The 21,886-nt window shown below is 37.5% G+C and overlaps 2 protein-coding genes across 4 annotated transcripts; both read right to left on the minus strand.

Annotated features, from left to right (window-relative positions):
- Positions 1 to 674: 674 nt before the first annotated feature.
- On the minus strand, positions 675 to 8,613 carry orc3 (origin recognition complex, subunit 3). Of its 2 annotated transcripts, none has more exons than XM_027172588.2 (20): positions 8,482 to 8,613; positions 7,559 to 7,613; positions 7,319 to 7,416; positions 7,053 to 7,197; positions 6,843 to 6,947; positions 6,561 to 6,715; positions 6,285 to 6,421; positions 5,382 to 5,541; positions 5,181 to 5,294; positions 4,947 to 5,080; positions 4,227 to 4,290; positions 3,969 to 4,085; positions 3,771 to 3,850; positions 3,375 to 3,508; positions 2,945 to 3,033; positions 2,759 to 2,856; positions 2,010 to 2,151; positions 1,817 to 1,933; positions 1,642 to 1,721; positions 675 to 836 (listed from the first exon to the last, which is right to left on the minus strand). In XM_027172588.2, the coding sequence occupies exons 1-20, from the start codon at positions 8,503 to 8,505 to the stop codon at positions 731 to 733; spliced, it is 2,154 nt and encodes a 717-aa protein (XP_027028389.1). In that variant the 5' UTR covers positions 8,506 to 8,613; the 3' UTR covers positions 675 to 730. The 2 variants fall into 2 exon arrangements, with proteins under 2 accessions (XP_027028389.1, XP_027028390.1); XM_027172589.2 differs by having other exon boundaries at positions 7,550 to 7,613; positions 8,482 to 8,557.
- Positions 8,614 to 10,131: 1,518 nt separating this feature from the next.
- znf292a (zinc finger protein 292a) lies at positions 10,132 to 21,720 on the minus strand. 2 transcript variants are annotated; one of them, XM_047821542.1, is made up of 9 exons: positions 21,531 to 21,659; positions 19,988 to 20,022; positions 19,084 to 19,238; positions 18,914 to 18,992; positions 18,479 to 18,614; positions 18,132 to 18,334; positions 17,653 to 17,789; positions 17,125 to 17,263; positions 10,132 to 17,027 (listed from the first exon to the last, which is right to left on the minus strand). In XM_047821542.1, the coding sequence occupies exons 2-9, from the start codon at positions 19,988 to 19,990 to the stop codon at positions 10,560 to 10,562; spliced, it is 7,320 nt and encodes a 2,439-aa protein (XP_047677498.1). In that variant the 5' UTR covers positions 19,991 to 20,022; positions 21,531 to 21,659; the 3' UTR covers positions 10,132 to 10,559. The 2 variants fall into 2 exon arrangements, with proteins under 2 accessions (XP_047677498.1, XP_027028276.2); XM_027172475.2 differs by lacking the exon at positions 19,988 to 20,022 and having other exon boundaries at positions 21,531 to 21,720.
- Between the last annotated feature and the right edge of the window lie 166 nt (positions 21,721 to 21,886).

Genomic DNA, 21,886 nt, shown 5'->3' on the forward strand with positions numbered 1-21,886 from the left:
TCATAAGAAGTGCTGCAGTTTTTGGTTGATTAAACGTTAAGGGACGCAAGAGCTGTATCTAAATAGTGTTAAGTATGTGATAGTACTGTGAAACTCCGAGATGAAGAGACATGATTAACAGCAGTTCTCTAAGTACCTGTGCTAGCTGCTGTACCACCATGCCACTGTTCTGATGCAGTAATCTACTGATTAAAGATTAAATGGCACTACAATCTTTAATCAAGCATGCTTATATAGGAACCATAATTATGAACAAGTCATGACCAAGCAATGAGGGTTTTGATAGGAAATCCAGATGTCAAGATTTACAAGTCCATATCATTCACAAGTCACACAACTGTGTGAATAAGTTAACTACTGCATCAAAGAGAATCAGTAGCAAACCCAAAAATATTACTAACCCCAATTATTTTGCATAATAATAACAATTTTATGTGGATATACACAGACACAGTGATGAATAGATTTCAGACCAAACATGAAATGGAGATGCAATTCAGTTATGAATTAGTGAACTATTGCATGGTATTGCAACCCTCAGAAATTCCATTATTTGTGTGCATTTCCCCATGTTTCTTGGTTTAGACTTCAGATCCACTATAACCTTGACCAGGATAAAGTGATTACTGAAATTTAATGAATTCAGATGAATGAATTAAATATGAAAGACTATAGACATATCAAAAATGTTTTTATTCAAATACACAATTATCACCAAAACTGATCACCATTAACAACCTCCCCAGGTCAGTCGTGCAACATGGTCCGTTTTCTGCTTTGTTGATTTCACAAATCCCAGGAACTCCAGCTCAGACACCGCTTGGATGAAACGGGCACTGTTTGGTTAAAGGCAATATACTACTAACAATCACAAACATTCACAATAGCATTACAAGTTGGATACATCACCCGCATAGCTCCATTAAATGCACCAAAGATTTGGATCAAATGGAAACAATGCCAAGGGGAATGCTAGGGGAATCAGTTATTTTAGGTAACTGGCCATATTGTACTTTTGTATTACCAAGAATTGTCCATTGTGGTTGAAAGTTTTTTTTTTAACCAAGCAGAAGTGACAGATTATTAGCCACGAATAAAGTGATTAAACAAATGGAATTGGGTTTGGCTCCTGCTTGAATGTAAGAAAAACTTTGTAAGTCAGGGAATTAAAATTCTGGATAAGAATGGATACCTGTGATCTAATGTCAAGGGGGCTGGACCAGATTAACAGCTAAAAAAAAATTATTAAAATTGTGATGTGTTGTTGTTTCCTAGTGGAATTCTGAAAAAAGTGGAACTTTAATTCTTTCAATTGTACAACAGTCCACAAGTTGATGTTATTTTATGAAAAAGTTTACTAATTGCACTAATTAGGTCTGCTAGAATGATGTGGGGAAAATGCTAATTCAATACTATAGTAAATAATGTCATTTAATTGTACAAAGCTTTATCACAAGACATTCCGATGAATAATGAGTTTTTACTTCACTCAAAGCTTCAGAGCATCAATAACATTAAAATTCCAAAATCTGTCCATAGTACACAATCACATTTAATCGAATGCAATGACCAAATCTCATTAGCTTGTAACCAAACCTCAAACCAAATCTTCAAGTAGCTCGTTTGGAAAATAAAGGATACTGCTTGAGTTCATCAACTTTGCCATACTCTTCAGAGTCAGGATCCTTTCCCTCTGCAGCCGAGGCTACTGTAGCATAAGCCTGAAACACAATGACTTTCAGTGTTTTTCACCATGGAACAACTCAATATCTAAATATTTAATACTGTCCAAAAAAATGTGTCTTGATGGACTCACCTCCAACCAGTCGTACAAGTTGATGAGCCTCCCACACTCCAGATGGAGCTTGTAAGCAACGCAGATATCGGGAGCAGCATTGGACACTGTGCCTGCATCTGTTTTCAGGCTTACATTCTGCAAAATTTCCAAAATCATTCATCACTGAATCATGTTCAGCAGACCTAAAGGAAATTAGCCACTTTCTAATTACCTGCAAGTAGTAGAAAGGGTGGGTGAGTGCAGTCTGGATGGAGGTACGTGGAGTTGCATTGAGGTGGCGCCGCAGGATGGCAGAAGAGCTATAGTAGCAAACTTCATATAGTGGCTGCAACTCTGGTGGTGACAAGTGGCTCCTGGGTGCGGAAAATATATATTTTATCCATTCTATCCAATATTAAATCATATTATATGGATCTTCTATATTTTTTTTTATAAATGTAATGCTTGTATTCCCTCCATAAAACAGCTTGATAGATGCCCTTCTAGGTATAAATTGTAGTGTAGTTTAACATTCATTCCATTATTATGGCTGAGTTTTAGTAAAGTGACCTTTTCTAAAGTAAAGCCACTGCACTTTAGATATCATCAATCATCCCACAATATTAAATACAATCTTGTTCATTAGATCAATTATTTGTCCTGACAAGGTACTGCTTAACATTAAGCTGATAGTGACACGGCTTATGGAACTATTTAATCCTTTACAGACGGTAACAGCCGTCTATACAAGATTTGTTATTTAAAATAGATGATACTTTCACATTGGATAAAAATGTTTGGAAATGGTTTTGTAGTCAAATATTATTTGGTCAGATATGAAAAACATGAATTTAAGTTATTTAACTGGAAGAAAAAATACTATTATTTTATAGTCTATTCAGCAAAATATGCATTAATTTAATAATAGACTTACGTTTTTATTAAAGCTTTTCTTTTGAATGACAAAAAAAAAGTACTAACCTTACAAGACCATCGAGAACACCTAGTGTTTCATTTCTCAGCAGCTCAAATGGACTCATTTTCTTCGATCTTCTACTGCCTTTCATCTCCAAGAGAGTCTAGAAGAAAAACATATCAAAAATCCAGCAAAAACAAGACACATTACATTGTTCCTGGAAATCCCAAGCAAGCCAGATAAACCCTTACTTTTTGTAGTTGGAAGAGATCGGTTTTCTTTTGGAGATCCTTTCCTGGTGAAGTAACTTCCTCTTCATTAAGATCCTCTACATACATGCCTAGCAGAGAATACAGTGTAGTAGTAACCAAAATCCAGTGGTATATTGTGAAGCTACTGACCATTGATATTGGCTATAAGGTAAAGAAAGAAAGGTGTGACTATGTGTGGCCAGTTAGAGTGCACAGTTTAAAGTTCCCGAAAACATTGATAAGCTTGACAGACTCATACCAGTGGCACTGAGAATCAGTGGTCTGTGGTGGTCTCATGGTGGTACCTTTTTACTAGATGAGGTAAAGGGGTAGACAACTTGTGTATAGCAACATAGAAGTCATGGACTCAAACTGTGCACCTATCTGGTAAGTATATCTGTTAAGTCAGAGTGTATGTGTAAAAACCTACTGTCCAACTGCTCAAATTTGACCAGGTAGTCCTCCAGCTCATCCAATGCACTTTTCATTTTCTTTGTCTTCCCAGATTTAAGAATGTCCACACACTTTCTCAGTGTTGTTACAAGCTCATCTTTTGCAAGCAACCTATAATGGTGTGAAAATGCAAGAATGCATTTACATTAGATTTTGTGTGATTTAATATAATAAACACACAATATATGTCCTGGAATGTAAAACATGAGGTAACTAATTGCACTGACAGTAACGGAGGGATACATAGAGTTGGCACAAAAATCTGTAGTTTTCTATACAAAAAATTATTTGTATTTGTTACGGTTACAAACACTGCATGTCCACTTATCTTCTGACTAATGCATAGTGTAATATGCATGATATAATCTGTTACCTCAGAAGCTGCATAGCAGATTCATATTCATTCGTCTCCCATATATTCTTCTCAAGGCAGGATATATGCAGCTCTCGTATCTAAAAAAAAAAAAACAAGCATATAAATGTTCAATAAATCTAACAAACGAGAAGTAACTTTTAAGCAGTCCCTAAAACAAATTCAAGAGTAGGTATTAAATACTCTTCATGATCTTACTTGCTTTCCCAGAGGATACTTTGGCAGAGATGATGTCAGTGTGTGCAGACAGCGAAGCATGGGATAGTAGTTTTTATGGTATTTTCTAAGATCCTTCAGTAACTTCTGACACACAACCTAAAACCAAACAAATCATGCTTACTTAATATTTCACTTTAATAAAATGTCATAGAACAAGAATTACTGCTGACTCTATAAGGAGTAACACAAAAGCACTTCAAAGAAGCAAACAATATTTATCTAGCTAAAGAAGCTTACCTTAACATGTTCATCACTGGTCAGAAGCTGGACCTGTTCCGGTGTGTCTTGTGCCTCTACATATCTGAAATGAAAGTTGAAAGTCAGATAAAACCCTGTGGCCCTTAGAAATTCTGTAGTAAAGCTGGTATGATTCCTTCTAGCTAACAAGCTACTAGGAGGTATGCACCAAAACATACAGCAAACTATCACTAAGGTGGCTAAAAGCAAGGATTGACACCCATGATGCTTCAGTTTCTAGTAAAGATAGTAAGGCAGATGAAGTGTGGTGAAATGGGGTCACGTCTGCCATATGATGTGTGTGTGAAATTCCACATTCTATTGAGCACCTGACAATCCCCAGAATAACCTTGATCTCAGAATCTCTGAGATCAAGGGCCAATATTTGAGTTTAATCTGGACTACTGACTCATCTAGAAAACCATGGCCAAGCTTGGTTATTAGAAAGCCACCTCATGAAAGGAGAATTAGGAAATAAAAAGCTAAGCTTACTATCTTAAGTTAATTCAGCCATAAAGTGAGACTATAAGCAGATTATCAACTGGATTAGCCACAGGTATCCTGTCCGTTACAGTGAGTAGCTCAACTGACAGTGAACAACGCTTCTGTTTTGTGGCAACGTTAGCAGAAAATCTTAAAACCCTGTGTATTCTGAAACATTTTGATATTTTTGCCATTTTGCACACACTTGCTTTCCAGGGACTATGGAAAATGGGTCACCTCATGAAAGAGGGCAGCTGCCGAACCATCTCCACATCTTGGTGGCTCAACTTCTGTGCACAGGCCAGAAACTCCTTTTTCTCACAGCAGAGCACACTGAGAGGCTGTGAGTGGTAGTGCTCCAACAGGGCCAACTGTACAAGAATAAGCATACTTTCTCAACACAGCATGGCTATTCACCATATACACAGAAATCAGGAAGCAATATAGAGTTACGCTGTTGCAACTGCTCACCTGAAGGCCTTTAACAAAGTTGCGGACTGAGAAGTCATGGTACAGGAAAATGCTCACTAGCACCTGTAGAACCTTCCCACTGAGTTTGAATGGATACTGTGAGGTCAGAATCAGCTGCAAAACAAAACAAAAAATAAATGTAATAAGACATCAACATCATCCTCGTCATCAACAAATTAACTAACTGCCAGAAACGAATACCTTGTCAATAACAGTTGCAAGGTGCTGGGTACAGGAGAGTGATTGAAAGAGTTCAATACACAGCAGAGATGACACAGAGTGTGGTAACATGTGCTGAATGGTGCTGGGAGAGGTGGCGATGCCAAAGATGAAGATAAGTGGAAGCTCCTGGATGTAACGACTGTTAAAAAATATTCATTCTTTAATATCAATTATTTAGTTTCTGAAAGGCATGGTGACATTTATGATGTTTAATTTCACTGTTAATGGAAACTGTTCTAAAGTGAAATTGGGAAATACTAGAAAAATGATCTGGAATTTATAAAAATGTTAAACATTTTAAATCATTATCAAGAGCATACCGGTAACTTACACCATTGTGTTCAAGCAATAATAATAAAATATAGGGGCAGCATGTTATATTTTTGTTCCCACAATACATTCTTACAAAAATTGCAGAGCAACAAGGAGACACAGACATTGGAGACATCTATCTTGTGTTTTTATGTTTAAAATTTTATCCAGAGAAAAAAAAACACACACAAACAATTAGAATTTTATTTGGATTTGCACAACTGTGCTAAAACCAGAACTAAGCCAAAAACTACTATATACTACCAACTTCTATATACAAACGCAGCCATTTATGCACTATACACAAACATGTCAAATAATTTTGCACCCCTAAGCCTACATTACAACTATAATACTACAGATAAATTATCTGTAAATAAATTTGTGCACGTTCAACATTCTACATTTAAATGTAGATGCTTGGTGTTATTTATGATATTGTTTGCCAGTATTTTGTAGCGCCTCACCTACTGTTTGGATGTCCACAATTTTAGAAAAAAATCAAAATTAAACAAAACCCAAGTAACAAACAGAAAAAAAAATTAGCAAGCATAAAAAGAATATATTTACCTGCAGATAATTATAAAGTCCTGAAGAACACGTGGATTAAATGCTTCAAAGTCTTTAAAAATCACCAAAATTGGTGGACTCTCTGAGAAGGCATTTACTGGGCTACTTTCCTTCCCTGGTGACTTCACAGGCCGTTTCTACAAAAAAGCAGCCACAAACACAAGCAGCTCAAAATCTCCATTAGTAAAAATTATTTATGGCTTTATTTATTTAAAAATATTAGCATTTGGTGGACACGGCAAACCTCTAGACTAACAATTTGAAACATTATCTCACCTTTATTACTGTCTTATACCACTGACATAGTGCACTCATTGAGCAGGATACCCTCTTTTTTGGTAAAGACATACTGGAGTCTTCTTCTTCATCTTCCACTGACACACCAGCACCCATCAGTCTTTCTAATATTCTCTGCATCAGATTCTTCAGAGCTAAGAGAACACAAGACAAAAAGCATTTCTGCACCTAACCCTAACTTATAAAATATACCTAAATTTTATATAAAAAGGAACAAATCTGACTTTACTCGCAAATTTTCCGACAGGTTAAACAACACACCTGCACATTCTTGGGCCTGTACAGAAACAGCAAAGGGGGTTACAGACTCCTGTAAGAGGTCAGATAGGCTCTGAAATGTCATATCATGATCTGGTACGTTCACACCTAAAAAAATAAAATAAAATGTTAGGAGATAATGAACAAATGTTAATTATTGTATTCCATACAGTGAATGATGATATTTAAAAGGAATATAAATTGTGCACATACCAAGCACCAGGGCAGCTGTAGGTATTTCATTTTCTCTCATAAGGGATGCCCAGTCATCAGCTCTTGACTGGAAGTTTAAACTACATTTTTTGATGAATTCTAAAAGACTATCCAATATTTTCTTATTCAGGTCATCCTGCAATAACTGTTTAAGAGAGAACAAGTCATTTATGATGGAAAGAAAAGATCAAGTATAAAAAGAAAAGCAGAAGTGTTTCCTCACTTTAATTTCAGCAAGATTGTACTTTATATAAAATGCCACAAACCTCTGTGTCTGTTTTAATCTTCTCCCAAAGTCTTTGACAAGTAATAAAACGTTCTTTGCCATATGCAGAATCAGCATTTACGTCAACAAAGTAGTCTTCTGATAACAGTCATTAAAATGACAAAAACATTAAACATTCAGTAAAAATTGGCAAAACATTAAAAATGCTGTCAAGTAACAGCTTTGAGGCACAAATGGCCCCAGATAGTTAATATACAAAAATAATGCTTACTCTACTAACCCGTGTCTGCAATACGCTTTCTCTTCTTAGAACCTGGCTTGAAGACAAAGCATCCCTAACAATGTAGGAAATAAAAGCTCACGATTAAATGTCTGTGTCATTAAAAAAAGTAATAACTAAGACCATGCCTTATTGACACTGAATGAAAATTAAAATCCATTTACTGACCACCATCTAGTGCCTAACTAAAATACATTTATTGAAATAATAGAAAGCATTGACTAGAAACAGAGCCACAAAACACATTAGGTATAAATGAATTTGAGTAAATGGTTCTCAGTCATTCTGTAGACTAAACTTGTTCTTGGTAATATTTAATGTATTATTAAACACCAATAGTTTCACCAGATTGGTTTGTTGAAAAAAAATGTCTTTCATTTCAAACAATCACCTTTTTACTTTATTTTTGTACGTCGATTTATTTAATTTATTTTTGTTTCATTGTTTTTTGTTAGTTTGAAACAAAAAACAAACAAATAAATAACTAATAAAATAAACAAACAAACAAATAAATAAATAAATACATGTACAAAAATAAAACAAAATGGTAATTTTAAGTTGAATTCGATCGTTCCACCTTAAATACTGTTAAGACGGACAATTGTACATAACACACATTTTTCCCCATTTATCATCACCAAGATGTACGAAAGCATCTAAAACACATTGACGAGTACAGAAAGTTAACAATAAAGCTTCATAGTGTTTTAATAAAAAACAACACTTTTTCTCTTTACAGGCGCTTAACGTCATATGTAGTCATTTAAGGTGGAAAGACAAATTAAAAGCTCTTTATTTGTGACTTCGATATTTTGACGCCTACTATTTTATCTGCAACTGTAACACGACTGCTGTTGACTAAACCACTAATCGTGTGTTATTTCAAACTATCGAGGCGCACAGAAATAAATAATAAAAATTACCTTTGACACTGACGAAGTTGCCATGGTTTATCAGCCTCCCGAGCCGGAAGAACACAACAACACTTCCGGTTGTTGTGTGTTTTTCCCGCGCTTCTGACGTGGTAACAAAAGAGGACCCCTGTGGATGATGAATGGCCAAACATGCACTTAGCTTTTTGCTAGTTTTTTATACTAATATATCTAGTTAATTGGCGAGTTAACTAAGCTGTATATGAGTCAGGTTTTCACTCTGCATGACTTTGCTTGTAATAGAAAAGTCAGCCATGACAGTCAGTTCCTGCTGTTTACAGTGGGGTTTTTTTTTTTACAGCAAATTTCTCCTTTATTCACCTTTTTATACCAAATTTATTTCAACATCGTTTCTTTTCAAGTCCCAATTGACCCTGACCAACATGATATATTCATAAATAAACATTCTCCTAAAATAACAGTCACCATAAGTCAAGTCACCATAATACACACTGTTATTACTGTTTCACTGCAATAATAAACAATAACAAAGCATTTTAAACATGTGCACTAACAGAAATTTTGAAAAATGTGCAATATTGGCTATGTGCAATATATCCAGTGTAACTACTACTCTTTTTATACATTTTTGTGTTTGTATATACTGTATATTATGTCTTTATTCTTTATATATATTTTTGTTGCTGCAACAAAGAAATTTCCCCATTGTTGGACGAATAAGAAATATCTTATCTTAACATGCCTCTGCATGTTAAGATTGATTTGCACATCACATGAATGACTTTCAAACTTGGGTTGCTTTTGTGAAAACTCAAGATGATGTTCTCTGTGAAGCTGATGCAGATTAGAGCAAGAACACATCACAGCGCCAGGCCACATTAGGTCCTGAGTTATCTGGCCAGGCCACATTAGGTCCTGAGTTAACTATCTGTATAGAATTTCACTTCTCTCTCTATCCACATGGGTTTCCTCCAACCTCCCTAATACATGACTTTGTATTTTGTAAATTAGATTTGCCTAAAATAAATTATGTATGTAATGTGCCATGTGATGGTGTAATGGCCACCATATTTTCATTAACATATAGAAGAAAGGAGTGTATGGGCTTATACTGCATTTGCTTAATAATTATCCTGGGTTTCTTTGTTCAAAAACAATGTGGGGAAATAAAACTTGGGTACATGCAACTACAGCCAAAAAAAGAAACCTCACTCCCACATTTTCCACCGCTTATACGAACTACCTCGGGTCACGGGGAGCCTGTGCCTATCTCAGGCGTCATCGGGCATCAAGGCAGGATACACCCTGGACGGAGTGCCAACCCATCACAGGGCACACACACACACACACACACACACACACATTCACTCACGCAATCACACACTATGAACAATTTTTCCAGAGATGCCAATCGACCTACCATGCATGTCTTTGGTCCGGGGGAGGAAACCGGAGTACCCGGAGGAAACCCCCGAGGCACGGGGAGAACATGCAAACTCCGCACACACAAGGCGGAAGCAGGAATCGAACCCCGACCCTGGAGGTGTGAGGCAAACGTGCTACCCATTGTAGTAAAAGTGTACCAATAGGTAAATGCATTAAAATTTATCCCCGGTCATGTAGCCGTAATTAACAAACAAACAAATACATAAATAAATAAACTCACTCTTGTTTACAGAAAGCATTCAGGTTACTTTTATTGAATATTGTGTGGAAGACATATACATTACTATACACTACAGTGAAGTAAAAAATAAATATATACTTAAAAAAGAAACAGATCCCATAGGGATATATCAAAACATTTTTTCAGCATGTGTGTAAAATATTACATTTAGCAAATGCTAAGCTTTAAAAGAGAACTTACTTCATAAATACAAATATGTTTCTACATAACATTTAAACCCTAATGTACATAATGGTATCTCAAAATGTAAAATCAATATTTTGTATAAGAATCTGTCTTTTACAGTCTTCCCAAATCAAATGAAACACTTGAAAATCCTCGGACTTGTTAGCTGATGTACCTGTCTGCAGCATGTAACGTTATCTAATCCTGAGTGCAAAGCTCTGAAAAGTGACAGAGACGTCAGTCTCAAAGCCAGTCATCAACTGCACAACCACTTTTTCAGGATGACCATGGGCCGCATGTCCTGTAGTTGTTTCAGCAAAAGATCAGCACCATTGGAAAAACTTCCATCCATAACAATCTTAACATTGTTGACAGACTCTAGCTTGAGAGGATTTCTGAAATGAACCGTATTTTGGTCCTCATCTTTCTTCAGGAACATAGAATTTTTATAGATACTATTAACATTTAAGTTTTTTTGTTTTCGTTTTATTGGCTTGTCAGTCCAATCACTTTCAGATGATTTCCGCTTGAAAGTATTTGTAGGTGGAGGCTCTTCAAATAATTTAAGTATTGATGCCTTGAACCCTAACGGACTAAATAGCTTTTGTGCAACTCCACTCTCTGTCTGCTCCTGGTAATGGGCAGCAGAATTGGATGTTGATTCAGAAACATTCGGAACAAGGTTGCTATCTGTAGTGCCATGTCTAAGACTTTGTTTCCGTTCTGGATTGATTTTTAGTGTCTGTTCTGACTTTCGTGGCCGCCCCCTTTTGCGCTTTACTGGTATTAGATTGGATGTACAGTTTGCAAAGGCCAGTTGCTCAGTTTTAGGAGGAGCTCCAATTTCACACTCTAGGCCCTGACAGTTAACCGTGGAGTTAGCAGGATCAGCCTTTTGCGGAAGATCAGCGTTTTGCAGAGGATCAGCCTTTTGCGTGGGTTCAGCATTTTGCAGAGGATCAGTCTTTTGCGTGGGTTCAGCATTTTGCTGAAGATCAGTCTTTTGTGTGGGTTCAGCATTTTGCTGAAGATCTGCCTTTAGTAAGGAATCAGTTTTTTGGATGGAATCAACTGCTTCCACGTGATCCACCTGGTGCTGAGGATCAGCTTTTTCAGCAGGATCAGTATTTTCACCTGAATCAGCCTTTCCATGTTCAGTGGTGTCTGATGAAATGTCATCCGATTTACCCCCTTCTTTATTCCTTAATCGTGAGTTCTTCTTACAGAATATGAAATGGCTCCTCTGATTCTCAATGTAGCGCTCTGTGAGACCATGAGTGGTGTAATGCTTAACTACGTTCCGTTCTGTACTGGAGACTGAGTCACAGCCCTTAATCATACATGGGTACTGAAGAGGAAATTGCCTCGTGCACATGGCAGATGCCTCGTCCATGGATTTCAAAGAGGGTTTTCCGAAGCTTGTCCAGTGGTTACGAGCCTTTTCCTCCTTTTTCTTTGAATTTTTCTTTTTCAGTTTGATCTTGTTACTAGAAATATTCTCCTTTCCATCATTAGGCTTTGTGGAAAGTGTTTTTGCTGATTCCGTTTCTGTTTCGCACTTTTTTTGTTTCTGTTTAATGGCTTCAAAAGTTGTCTGATGTTTTTTTATAAAATGTCGGAGAAGATTAGACTTTGTGGTATAGACCCTGTCACAACCCTCATATTCACACTTGAATGTGAGGTCAACACTTTCAAAGTCTCCATCTGCAGAAACTCTTATTGCCTTGTGGTCATTCTTAATGTGATCAATGTATTTTAGGTGACATGTGAAATAGGCCGAGCATTTTGACTGATCACACTGAAATTTCCCTACTTCAATGCCTGATAGCAAAGCACTAGCTTTTTCGATTGTGCATCTGTGGAGCAAAAGATAATGTTTGAGTAAGCTTGTAACTTTAGAGACAACCTTTGAACATTCTTTCACTTGGCATTTGAATTCATGGACACGTGGAGGCCCATCGCCATGATCACCACTGAGTTTTTCATTTGCTTCGTCTAAAATCTCTGACTGATGCATCGCCTTGTAATGCAAGATAAGATTTTGTTGTATAGAAAAAGCTGCTACACATCCTTCATGCACACATCGGTATGGCCTGTACAAACTAACTTCATCATTTGCATCAACAGAATCAACTTTGGCCACAAGATTCTTGTGTGGTTTCTCTTTTTTTATTGGTTCAGGCCTCTCCTTAGGCTTTGCCTTTTTTGAATTGTCCATGTGTTCATTTATACTTTCTCCAGCATGTGTGGACAAGGAATTGGCAGCTTGCTCCAAAACACATTGTTTGTCAAGAGGAACAGAGTTTTCAGCTGCCAGTTCTTGATTAACACTTATTGTTGAACTCTGCACACTCAGGTGATCTACAGTATGACATGACCCTTGCAATGGTTTCAAATCCTTTTCTGATATTAAAATAGGACAGGGATTTTTCTGTAACATATCAGCAGCTGGATTAATAACACTGCTTATTAGGGCAACCTGATTAGGACTTTGCATTTTTCCTGCAAAGTCTGCTGGTTCACTCTTTATATTAGTATTTGTCATGCCTAAAGCTACACTTGAAGTAGACTGCACAAAAACATTTTTTGATTGAGACATAGCAAAGTTCTTTGTTCCATCTTTTGAGGCAGAGTTAGATGGTTTTGTCTTTCTGCTTTGTCTGCCAATTTTTAATTTAGATATTTCCTCCCTTGACAAATGATGCACATTTTTATAGTGGATTTTAAGGCCTGTGGTTCTAGTAAATGTCTTTGTGCACATGTGACATACGTATGGTGATAATCTGTCTGGGTTCCTCTTCAGTTCGTTTACTTTGTCCTCAGTAAATTCATGTACGCGGACTAAATGTTTAAATAAAGCTTCCTTTGTCATTGCCCCATAGACACAGCCATGTTCTGTACATCTAAATGGTTTAAGAATATTCTTCAGATCATGAGTTTCCATCTGACTTTTCACGTTATTACAGCTCTTAGTTGTTGTTTCGGTGACAGTCACAAGATTTTGCAAGGCAGGTGTAACTTTTAAGGTGTCTTGGGTGAGTCCATCTACTAAACCTAAGCGTTGTAAAGCCTGTTCAATTTCTAAAATGTTGCCATCCTCACCAGGTGATATAGAAGACATTTCAGCTTTCAAGTTACTTTCAGTAACAGTTTCTGGCAAATCAAGAACTTTCGAAGATGGCACACTAGATGAACTTCCACTCTGATTAGGAGGGGCTATGAGCGGACTTTCAGATGTGTCTCCAGATGACAGATGGCCGTTCTGAAGACTGTAATTTGGGCTGTGGATTTCTGTAAAGCTGCTACTGTTAAGGACATCTGATTCTGACTGCTGAAGTGATTGAGGATCTTGCCCATGCATGTCGTTTCTGTTAAGAGGTATTGGGATGGTTGAAATATCTGGATCGTTCAGAAAATCAAGAAATGATGTAGGCAAATCAGCAGTTAGATCGACTTCATCTAATGGTTTGCACTGAGAGCGCTTAGATAAGTGTCCTCCAAGAGACTTGGTGCTGCTAAACTCCCTGTAGCACCTGCAGCAAATAACCTTTCCGTCTTTTATTATCGCAGGCCACTTAGTCCTCTTCGACGATCTAATTTTCTTCATTTTCATGATTTCACCAGGACTTGTAACACTATTATCACCACAAGAAATGTCTTCACTGGTCACTGGTGACATTTCTTGTGTAAGTAAATCATTATTCTGTTCGTTTTCCATTGCTGTAGAACTGGCATTTGAAACAGAAAAACATTCAGGTTCTTCTTTGCAAACAGGCAATGCAAAATGGGTTTGACTTTTAACTTCTGGTGAGAACAGTGGATTAGCAGCACTAACTGCGTATTCTTTTTCTGGCTTTAACGGGGTCTGTACTGCAGCGGAACTTGTCTCTGCAGCATAAGATGAAAAATATGGATTGAAATTCTGTTCTGACACAGTATTCAAATCACTTACAACGGCTGGAACGCCACTGTTTTGGTTTTGTCTGATCTGCATGTATCCCAGTTCTTCACTTGATGGCATTTGTGATATCTCACATGTCTGATCACCATTAAGAGCATGTAACACCCTTAAAGAGCTCGAAACATATTTAGAAGCTTCATTCATTACACTTGAGTGCGAATGCACGTTTCCTGTTGATAGTGTGTTACTGTCATGAGATAAGGAAGGAGCATAATCCATGTCTCTTTCTGAAAGTAGATCAGTGTGTGATAAGTATAATGGATAAGTCTGCTGTAAGCCATCAGGCATGCCCATTGGAGGGAACTGATTCTGGAGAGAGTAATCAGAACTGTATCCGTCAAATGAAGTTGAAGTCCACGACTGTGCCATCTGTGACTGCATTAATGCAGTCTCGGTTAGGGGGGTTTCATTCTGAGCACCTTCATATTGAGGGCAAAATTTGGCACCAAAGGTTTGTGAATCTATAGGACCAGAGAGATGTGGAACAGGATCTACATCTGTATCGTCTGGCTGAAGCTTAACCTGCTGGATTTTTGGATACTTGTGGGGAATTGTTTTTGCTGAAGATTTTATCCTTTTTTTGGAAGTCTGACTATTTGGAAGTTTATGGTCAGATTTTTTTGCAGCAATTTCTGCAATCCTCTTGTACTTCCTCGACAGTTTCCATTCCTCAAAAGCTTCAATGTGCACGTTTTTAACATGTCTTGACAAACTTTTTGAAGTGCTATATTTTCGTGTGCAAGTCTCAAATGGACAGATGTGAGTGAGATTTTCTACTCCATTTTCCATATTTTTTTGTGACAATGGCTGTACATATGCATTTGTTGAAGTTCCATTTTGTAAATCAGGTGTCTTTTGAGCAGTTGTGATCTGTGTACAAGTAATGCAAAATAGCTTCTTATCACTCAAAAGAGTCATAGTGTCAGTGCTGTTAAGAGTGTCAGAGGAAACAGAATCATCATAATTGATTGGAATAGGCATCAGTTTCACATAACATGTCCGAAGATGAACATGGTTTGCAGACTCGTTGCCAGACTGCGTCACACAAGCTGTGTTTGGTGTAGTAGTTGCCTCATTAGTCTGTGCAACAGAAGGGTCCCTAGCTAGTGATTGGTCATGTGTGACTGATGATTCACTTGTGTAAGATAAAGAGTGATCAGGCTCCTCTACAGTGCCATGGGTAGAGTTTAACATGTTGTCAACAGACTGCTTTGTGTTCTGTAGACTAGAATCTTGTGGAACAACAGCGGCTTGGTTTGAATTCTGTTCCGTGTTCAAAGATTTCTGGGGTTCTGTCTCACTTTGGAGCATTACACCCTCAACGTGCTCTTTCTGATGTAAATTCAGTTGAGACAGAGTGTAAAATATCTTGCCACAATTATCACTTTTGCAAATGAATGTGATGTAGTGCTGTGCTTCATGATCATAGAGTAAATAAGCTTCACTGAATACTCTCCCACAGTTTGGAAACATACACTGTGCCTGGAATTCTGAATGCACCTTTCTGTGCATGAGAAGTTCAGCATGTGAGTTAAAGCTGCATTTGCATCCCAGCTGAATGCAGAAATACGGTTTCTCACCACAATGCATTTGTAAGTGATCATTTAAATGAGTCATATTAACAAACTGTCGACGGCAATACTGGCAAATTGCTTTCTGGCTTTGTACTTCAAGAAAATGTGTAGCCTCCTCTTCATTTTTGTGTGCCTTAACATGTGCAACCAAATTTCTGAAGTACTTGAATACTTTCTGACAGCTTGTAACAGGACAAGAGCAATCTTCAGTGTTTTCAACATCACGTACAGGGTTCCCTCGTTTGGGAGAGCATATTTTAGGTTTAACATTTCCAGAGGTGCTAGAATTAGTGTTTGAAGGTCCTACAACGGTAGTGCACACGGTCTGGTCAACCTTTGCAGCCAATTTGCTGTAGTCTTTTTCATTATTAGTAATCAGGGGTTCGGCAGAACTCAGTTTTTTGTCCTTTGCATTCATAGCAGCAAGCCGTTCTTTGCATGACTGTTTCACATGTGATGCTACATGAGGCTCAAGAATTGCTCTTGTCTCAAATGTCTTAGTACATATTGGACAACGGAAAATACCATCTTGGACATGCTTCAGTGCATGCTTTACTATCCTGTGCCCAAGGAACTCCTTATCGCACAATACACAATACTGCATATAAGCTTGCCAGTTGCGAAATCTTGCTGAGACAAATCCCTTTTCCCTCAGCTTTTTCATTTCCCTCTTTTTCTTTCTCTCAGCTTCAATGCCACTAGCATCACTTGTTGAACTAAGGGTGAATTCCAGATGTTTGAAATCATTCTCGTCAGCATCCAGCAGCCCTTCATTTTCCTCACTGTCATTCAATTTGTCAATGGAGGACACAATAGATGCTTCCTCCCCCATCAAAGCAAGGCAATGACGCTTCAGAGTTTTCCAGTCCCAGAATTCAGGGTCAAAAGGCCACTGTGTCTTCAAGGCCAATAACAAATCACAGCGTAGTGAATTCGGAATCGGGAGACTTTCCTCCTCAAGCTTCTGGTCAGGTTCGTTGAAGAGTGTTTCCACCGCATAGTACGAATCCACAGTAGGCTTAACAAGAAACTCGGTTAACTGGCATGCCCGCTTCACCTCCAAGTCTAAGGGCAACAAGCAGGAGATAGTTTTGCAGATGGTTGTGTTGCAGTCTTCATTGTCACTCAATCCTATTTTCAGAGCTTGAATGCACATTTCAATGCACACTGGAAGTCCTTCATTCTGAACCTTAAAAAGAGACACATGTATAACCTTACTTTGATTTATGATATTACAACCAAGTGAATATTCCTGATTTAGTGTTTTAATTCAAATGAAACCTTACCTCTGCTTGGATAACTTTGATGAGAAGGAGAATATGGTAAACACTGCCAGAGAGTTGCGCTAACAATCTGCATTGATCCAGAAAGGCCTGTGCTGATTCAAGACGTATTAGAAGCTTACTCCAAAACAGTGTCAGTTCCCTGAAAATTAAATTAAAAGGATTGAACTCAACTTGTTTTCCTGAAATACAGGCTAAAAGGAAATGGTAAAAGGAACACAAAAAAGAATGCATTTCTATCACTATTTATCACTAAGTATTCTCCAATCAGGTACTATAAAAGAGACACATGTAAATAATCCACAGCCAATGCAATTTTTATGAAGGAATAAATGTACCCTTCAAGATCTTAGTAACAGACATAAGTCTGACCTCAAATATTATAGGCAAAACATTAAATATATATAATTGAATGATGAATAGGGTGTTGGAATAGTAAGACCCATAAATATACTTCACACTCAGAATGGTTGTGTAAAGCTTGCCACCCACAGGCACAAAACTTTTATTAAAACTTAAAAAAGGTCATACCAGGCACAATACACATCCCCTTGGAGAAGTTGGCGCTTGAAAAAAGCAGTGCAAAGGCTCAGGGCACCTTTTTCATTTTCCTCAGATTCTAAGTTACAAATCATATCCAAAGCATCTTTGCAGTCAATCTCCTTTATCTGTAACAGACATTTGGAAAACATTACTAGGCTTACAAACAACTGCACATTGAAAATGCTGAATTGTGAAGATATTAATGTGTGACACTAAAAAAACTTTTAGTGCTTCATTTACATTTGAACCGATTCGTATGTTACAAAATGTGCATATCTACTGTCTTGTCACATTGTTATATAAAGATATTAATTCAATGTAAGGAAAAAATGGCCCAATGGTCTATGTATATGTGAGAATGTCTTAGTTTTCAGAGCAATCTGAAATAAGGCAAACAATTACTACCTTTGTTCCCCAAAGAAAAAAAAAACCAAAACGTAGGCAATAGTTAATTAATAAACACTCGCCTCTTGCATGAGTTCTTGTTGGGACATTGTCTCACACAGACATACAAGGTAAATCTGCTTGAAATTCTTCTTTCCACCAAATTCAGGAAACTCTGCACATGTTTTCGCAAGTACTGCTGCTTTTTCCACACACTTCTGTTTGATAAGATGCTTTATACGCATATCAAGCAGTGTAGGTCCTTCCTGAGCTAGGAGCTCATGAACTGTGAAGGAACAAATTGCAAAGTACAAACATAAGGGGAACAAGTAAAATAACTAACTGCTGAAAGAACCATTCATTCTTCTTACTGATACACAAAGTCAATACAAAATACAGTACGTAACTAACACACACCAAAGTGTTTTACCTTTTTCAACATCAGGTATGTTGTTTGAGAGAATGTGACACAGAGTGGAGTTGGTCCAAACCCCACTTTCATTAGCTAGAGCCATCAGTGTACTAAGCTGCAAATTCCCATTGCCCTGAAGAATACTGTGTGCCACCTGGGTGAATGATGATGATGAGAACATTTGCATCTGTTAGTAAATTCTCGCCATCAAACAAAGACTCTGTAACTAATAAAAATTTTACTTCAGCTAAAGCACAGCTGTATTTATGCAATTATCTACAGTTACTTTTGAACATTTTTATCAACATTAATAAATTCTTTAAAATTCAAATCATTCAAAGCTTTAGCCTAAAATCTAACATCCTTTTCTTCAGAGCAGTGACACGGATTGCCTCAGATAGACCACTGCTCCTAAAAGTACATTTCAAGTGACCTAAATAAATAAAGTCGAACCTTGACAGAAGACTGAAATTCTTCCCATAGGGCATCTGGTACTTTCACCGAAAGTGAGAGTAGAAAATCCAGACAACTCCTAAAATACATAAATATTTTCAATTAAACTAACTGACTGTATTTTAATAAAGTCATAATACACCTATCATATTTAGGTTACTTCTACTCACAAAGCTAACTTCTCAAGGACAACTGTGACATGTTCACATTCAGGAAAAAGACAGGGGGTGGCCTCAGCAAAGCAAAGTATAGCCACTGTATACATCTCCAGCAAAGGCAGTGGATCTTCCTCTGACTTCCATTGGCCCCCATGTTCCACAAGAATCTGTTAACAAAGGGGAATAAATGTACTGTACTGTTGCAAAAACAGACAAAATGAAATTAACTGTAAAGGCATATGTGCCATATGATTTGTAATTGATATAACAACACATAAACGTAACAGATTTTGCAATGAGAATATGTGCGGGTCAAAGATTCTTTGCACACATACCCAGTCATTTGATAGCATAAAATGTGTCTTACATAAAGCATGCTGAAATTAAATTATTTTCCTGTAAACTAGAACTACTGTCTTTAAATCTGATACAGCACCCCTGGAACAGGGAGGGTTACGGGCCTTGCTCAGATGTTCAACAGTGGCAGCTTAACAGTGCTGGTGCTTGAACACCGACCTTCTGGTCAACAACCCAAAGCCTTAACCAACCCAGAGCCACCACTACCCATTTACAAAAAAATTTGATAGCACTGTAAAGCTCCCTTTTCAGGGTAAAATTGTATGATTGCATTGCACTAGTGAAGCCTCAGTGTTACCCCAACTAAATGGTTTTGACATTCAATTATTACAGTGTTATACATCTTTTAATTCCATCCTATTTGAAAGTGTGATGCAGAATGCAGAAATGTATGTTGAAGCTTCATTTTTTTTTATATTTTATTTTTACTTGTTCATAGAATTTTGTGAAAAGACCTATTAAATAAATGCCATCTTTCAAAAGAGTTAGCTATGATGCAAGAGAAATCTTTTATTTTTTTTTATGTTTGTCTCATCTTTCAAATCCTACTGTTACTTACCATGTTACCTTCTGTCCTAGTTTGTCGACAGCCTCCTAATCACTCACAGATGATAGTATTCACAAACAAAGTTTCATGGGAAGTAAAAAGGAAATGAATTGAGAATTTTGTTCCGAGCAAAACTGAAGCTCAAATTTATTAAAAAAAAAAAGAAGGGTAAAAAAATGGGGTTTTCGCAACGAAGTAGGATCACCTACATTTTACATGTTTATTAGCTAGATAGTCAACAATAAGTTAAAAGTTTGTTCTAAAATTAAAAAAAATCCTGAAATTAATTTAAAAAAATAACTACTTGAAAATACTAGAATAAAAAAAATAATATAAAATATAATGAAAATTTAAATGCAAATAATTAATTAAAGATAGCTACTTAATGTTGGAAAATAAATAAATGAATGGGGGGAAAAGCAGCATTCCACAGATAATTGTGCATAATTGACTATGATGATCAGAGAGGTTTAGGTCAACACACATGGGACTACTGAGCCTGCACTGTTTATTCAATCGTTTATTTATTCGTTCATTAATTTATTTATTTATTTTCCCTTTTTAACAGGGCTGGGGTGGGGCTCTTTGGTTATACGGGCTTGTCAAATTATTGTATTTTCCATAGTGCCCCTGTCTGTATGTGTATAAATAAATTCCTGTAATATCCTTTAAACCCACTCAAAGATTTGCGTGTATGTTTTTATTTGCTGGCGTGTAACAGTTCTTTTCCTCCATGTTGCCCAGCCCCAAATCTCTGACCAGCTTCGACCCAATTCCAATAAAATTTGTCTTCACTGCAAGTCAGCATTGATCAGCTAGTTAGCTTCTGCCATCTTAATTTTAACAATGTGCTCGTTGCATCTCGGTATTTTTTATTTATTTGTGCACAAACACGTATTAAAATATATATCAAATCGAACGGAATGCATGAAGAAGAAGAAGAAAAAAAACACGCAACTACAACGTTTGCGGTTAATTTCATGCACGGTCTCTGTGGCAGCTGTACAAACTGCAGAAGTAGCATATTTATGGACGGATTTCATCATTCGGTTGTAAAATTCTGGCCGGTGTTATCACAAATAACATCGGAACGTTCAAAACTGCCATCGGGGTACAAATGCTAGTGTGGATGACCGTGTTTTAGGTCGAGACCCTCTCTTATTATCGATGCAATTAAGCGTTTAGGTGCCACAAAAAGCTATCCAGCTAGCCACTTAGCCGAGCAGCTATCAAGGGGGGGGGGGGGATTTGGCAGACTACAACATACCTGCTACTTTTACAAAATAAATACAGCTACGTGAATCTTTACACAACTAACAAACCAACCGCTTTAAAGGAACGTGTTCTTTCCTATACTGCACTAATGAAGCACACTGCAGTGTATTTAAAACACTAGGTATTTTCCCCACAGCCGGTCAACGGACCGACAGTCTGCAGGACAGCGCTAACGGAATTAGCCAGCCAAGCTAATCCGTTCTCTGCGATGATGGAGACGTGCAACTCCACCACCAATCTGCTTCAAACCGAGTTGGCAAAATCACAGGAAAACCCAAACCTGGCAAAATCCGTGGCAGAAGCTAGCGGAGGCGTCTAACGCCGAGTCTGCGCTGTCTCGTAACACCGTGGTTAATTCCTGGAACCGTTTTCTCAGGGCCACGGTTTCTTCTCTTCTGTTGTATTCTTTCTCAGCCTCCTCCTCCGCCATCTTCACAACAATCACGGCTGCGCGCGCCCGCTAGGCCCTGCTCTCGCGGTCCGTGCCGCGCGCGCGCACTGCGTGCTCGACGCCTCTGGGTTGTTTTTTTTTTAACGCGAGTGCGTGTACTGCTTTTAGGTCTGATAGATCTAGTGAATGAACTTTTGTTTTGGAATACATTATATATTCTATTCAGTTGGAATGTATGTTAATTC

The sequence above is a fragment of the Tachysurus fulvidraco genome, chromosome 12, assembly GCF_022655615.1.
Source record: "Tachysurus fulvidraco isolate hzauxx_2018 chromosome 12, HZAU_PFXX_2.0, whole genome shotgun sequence".
Lineage (NCBI taxonomy): Eukaryota > Metazoa > Chordata > Actinopteri > Siluriformes > Bagridae > Tachysurus > Tachysurus fulvidraco.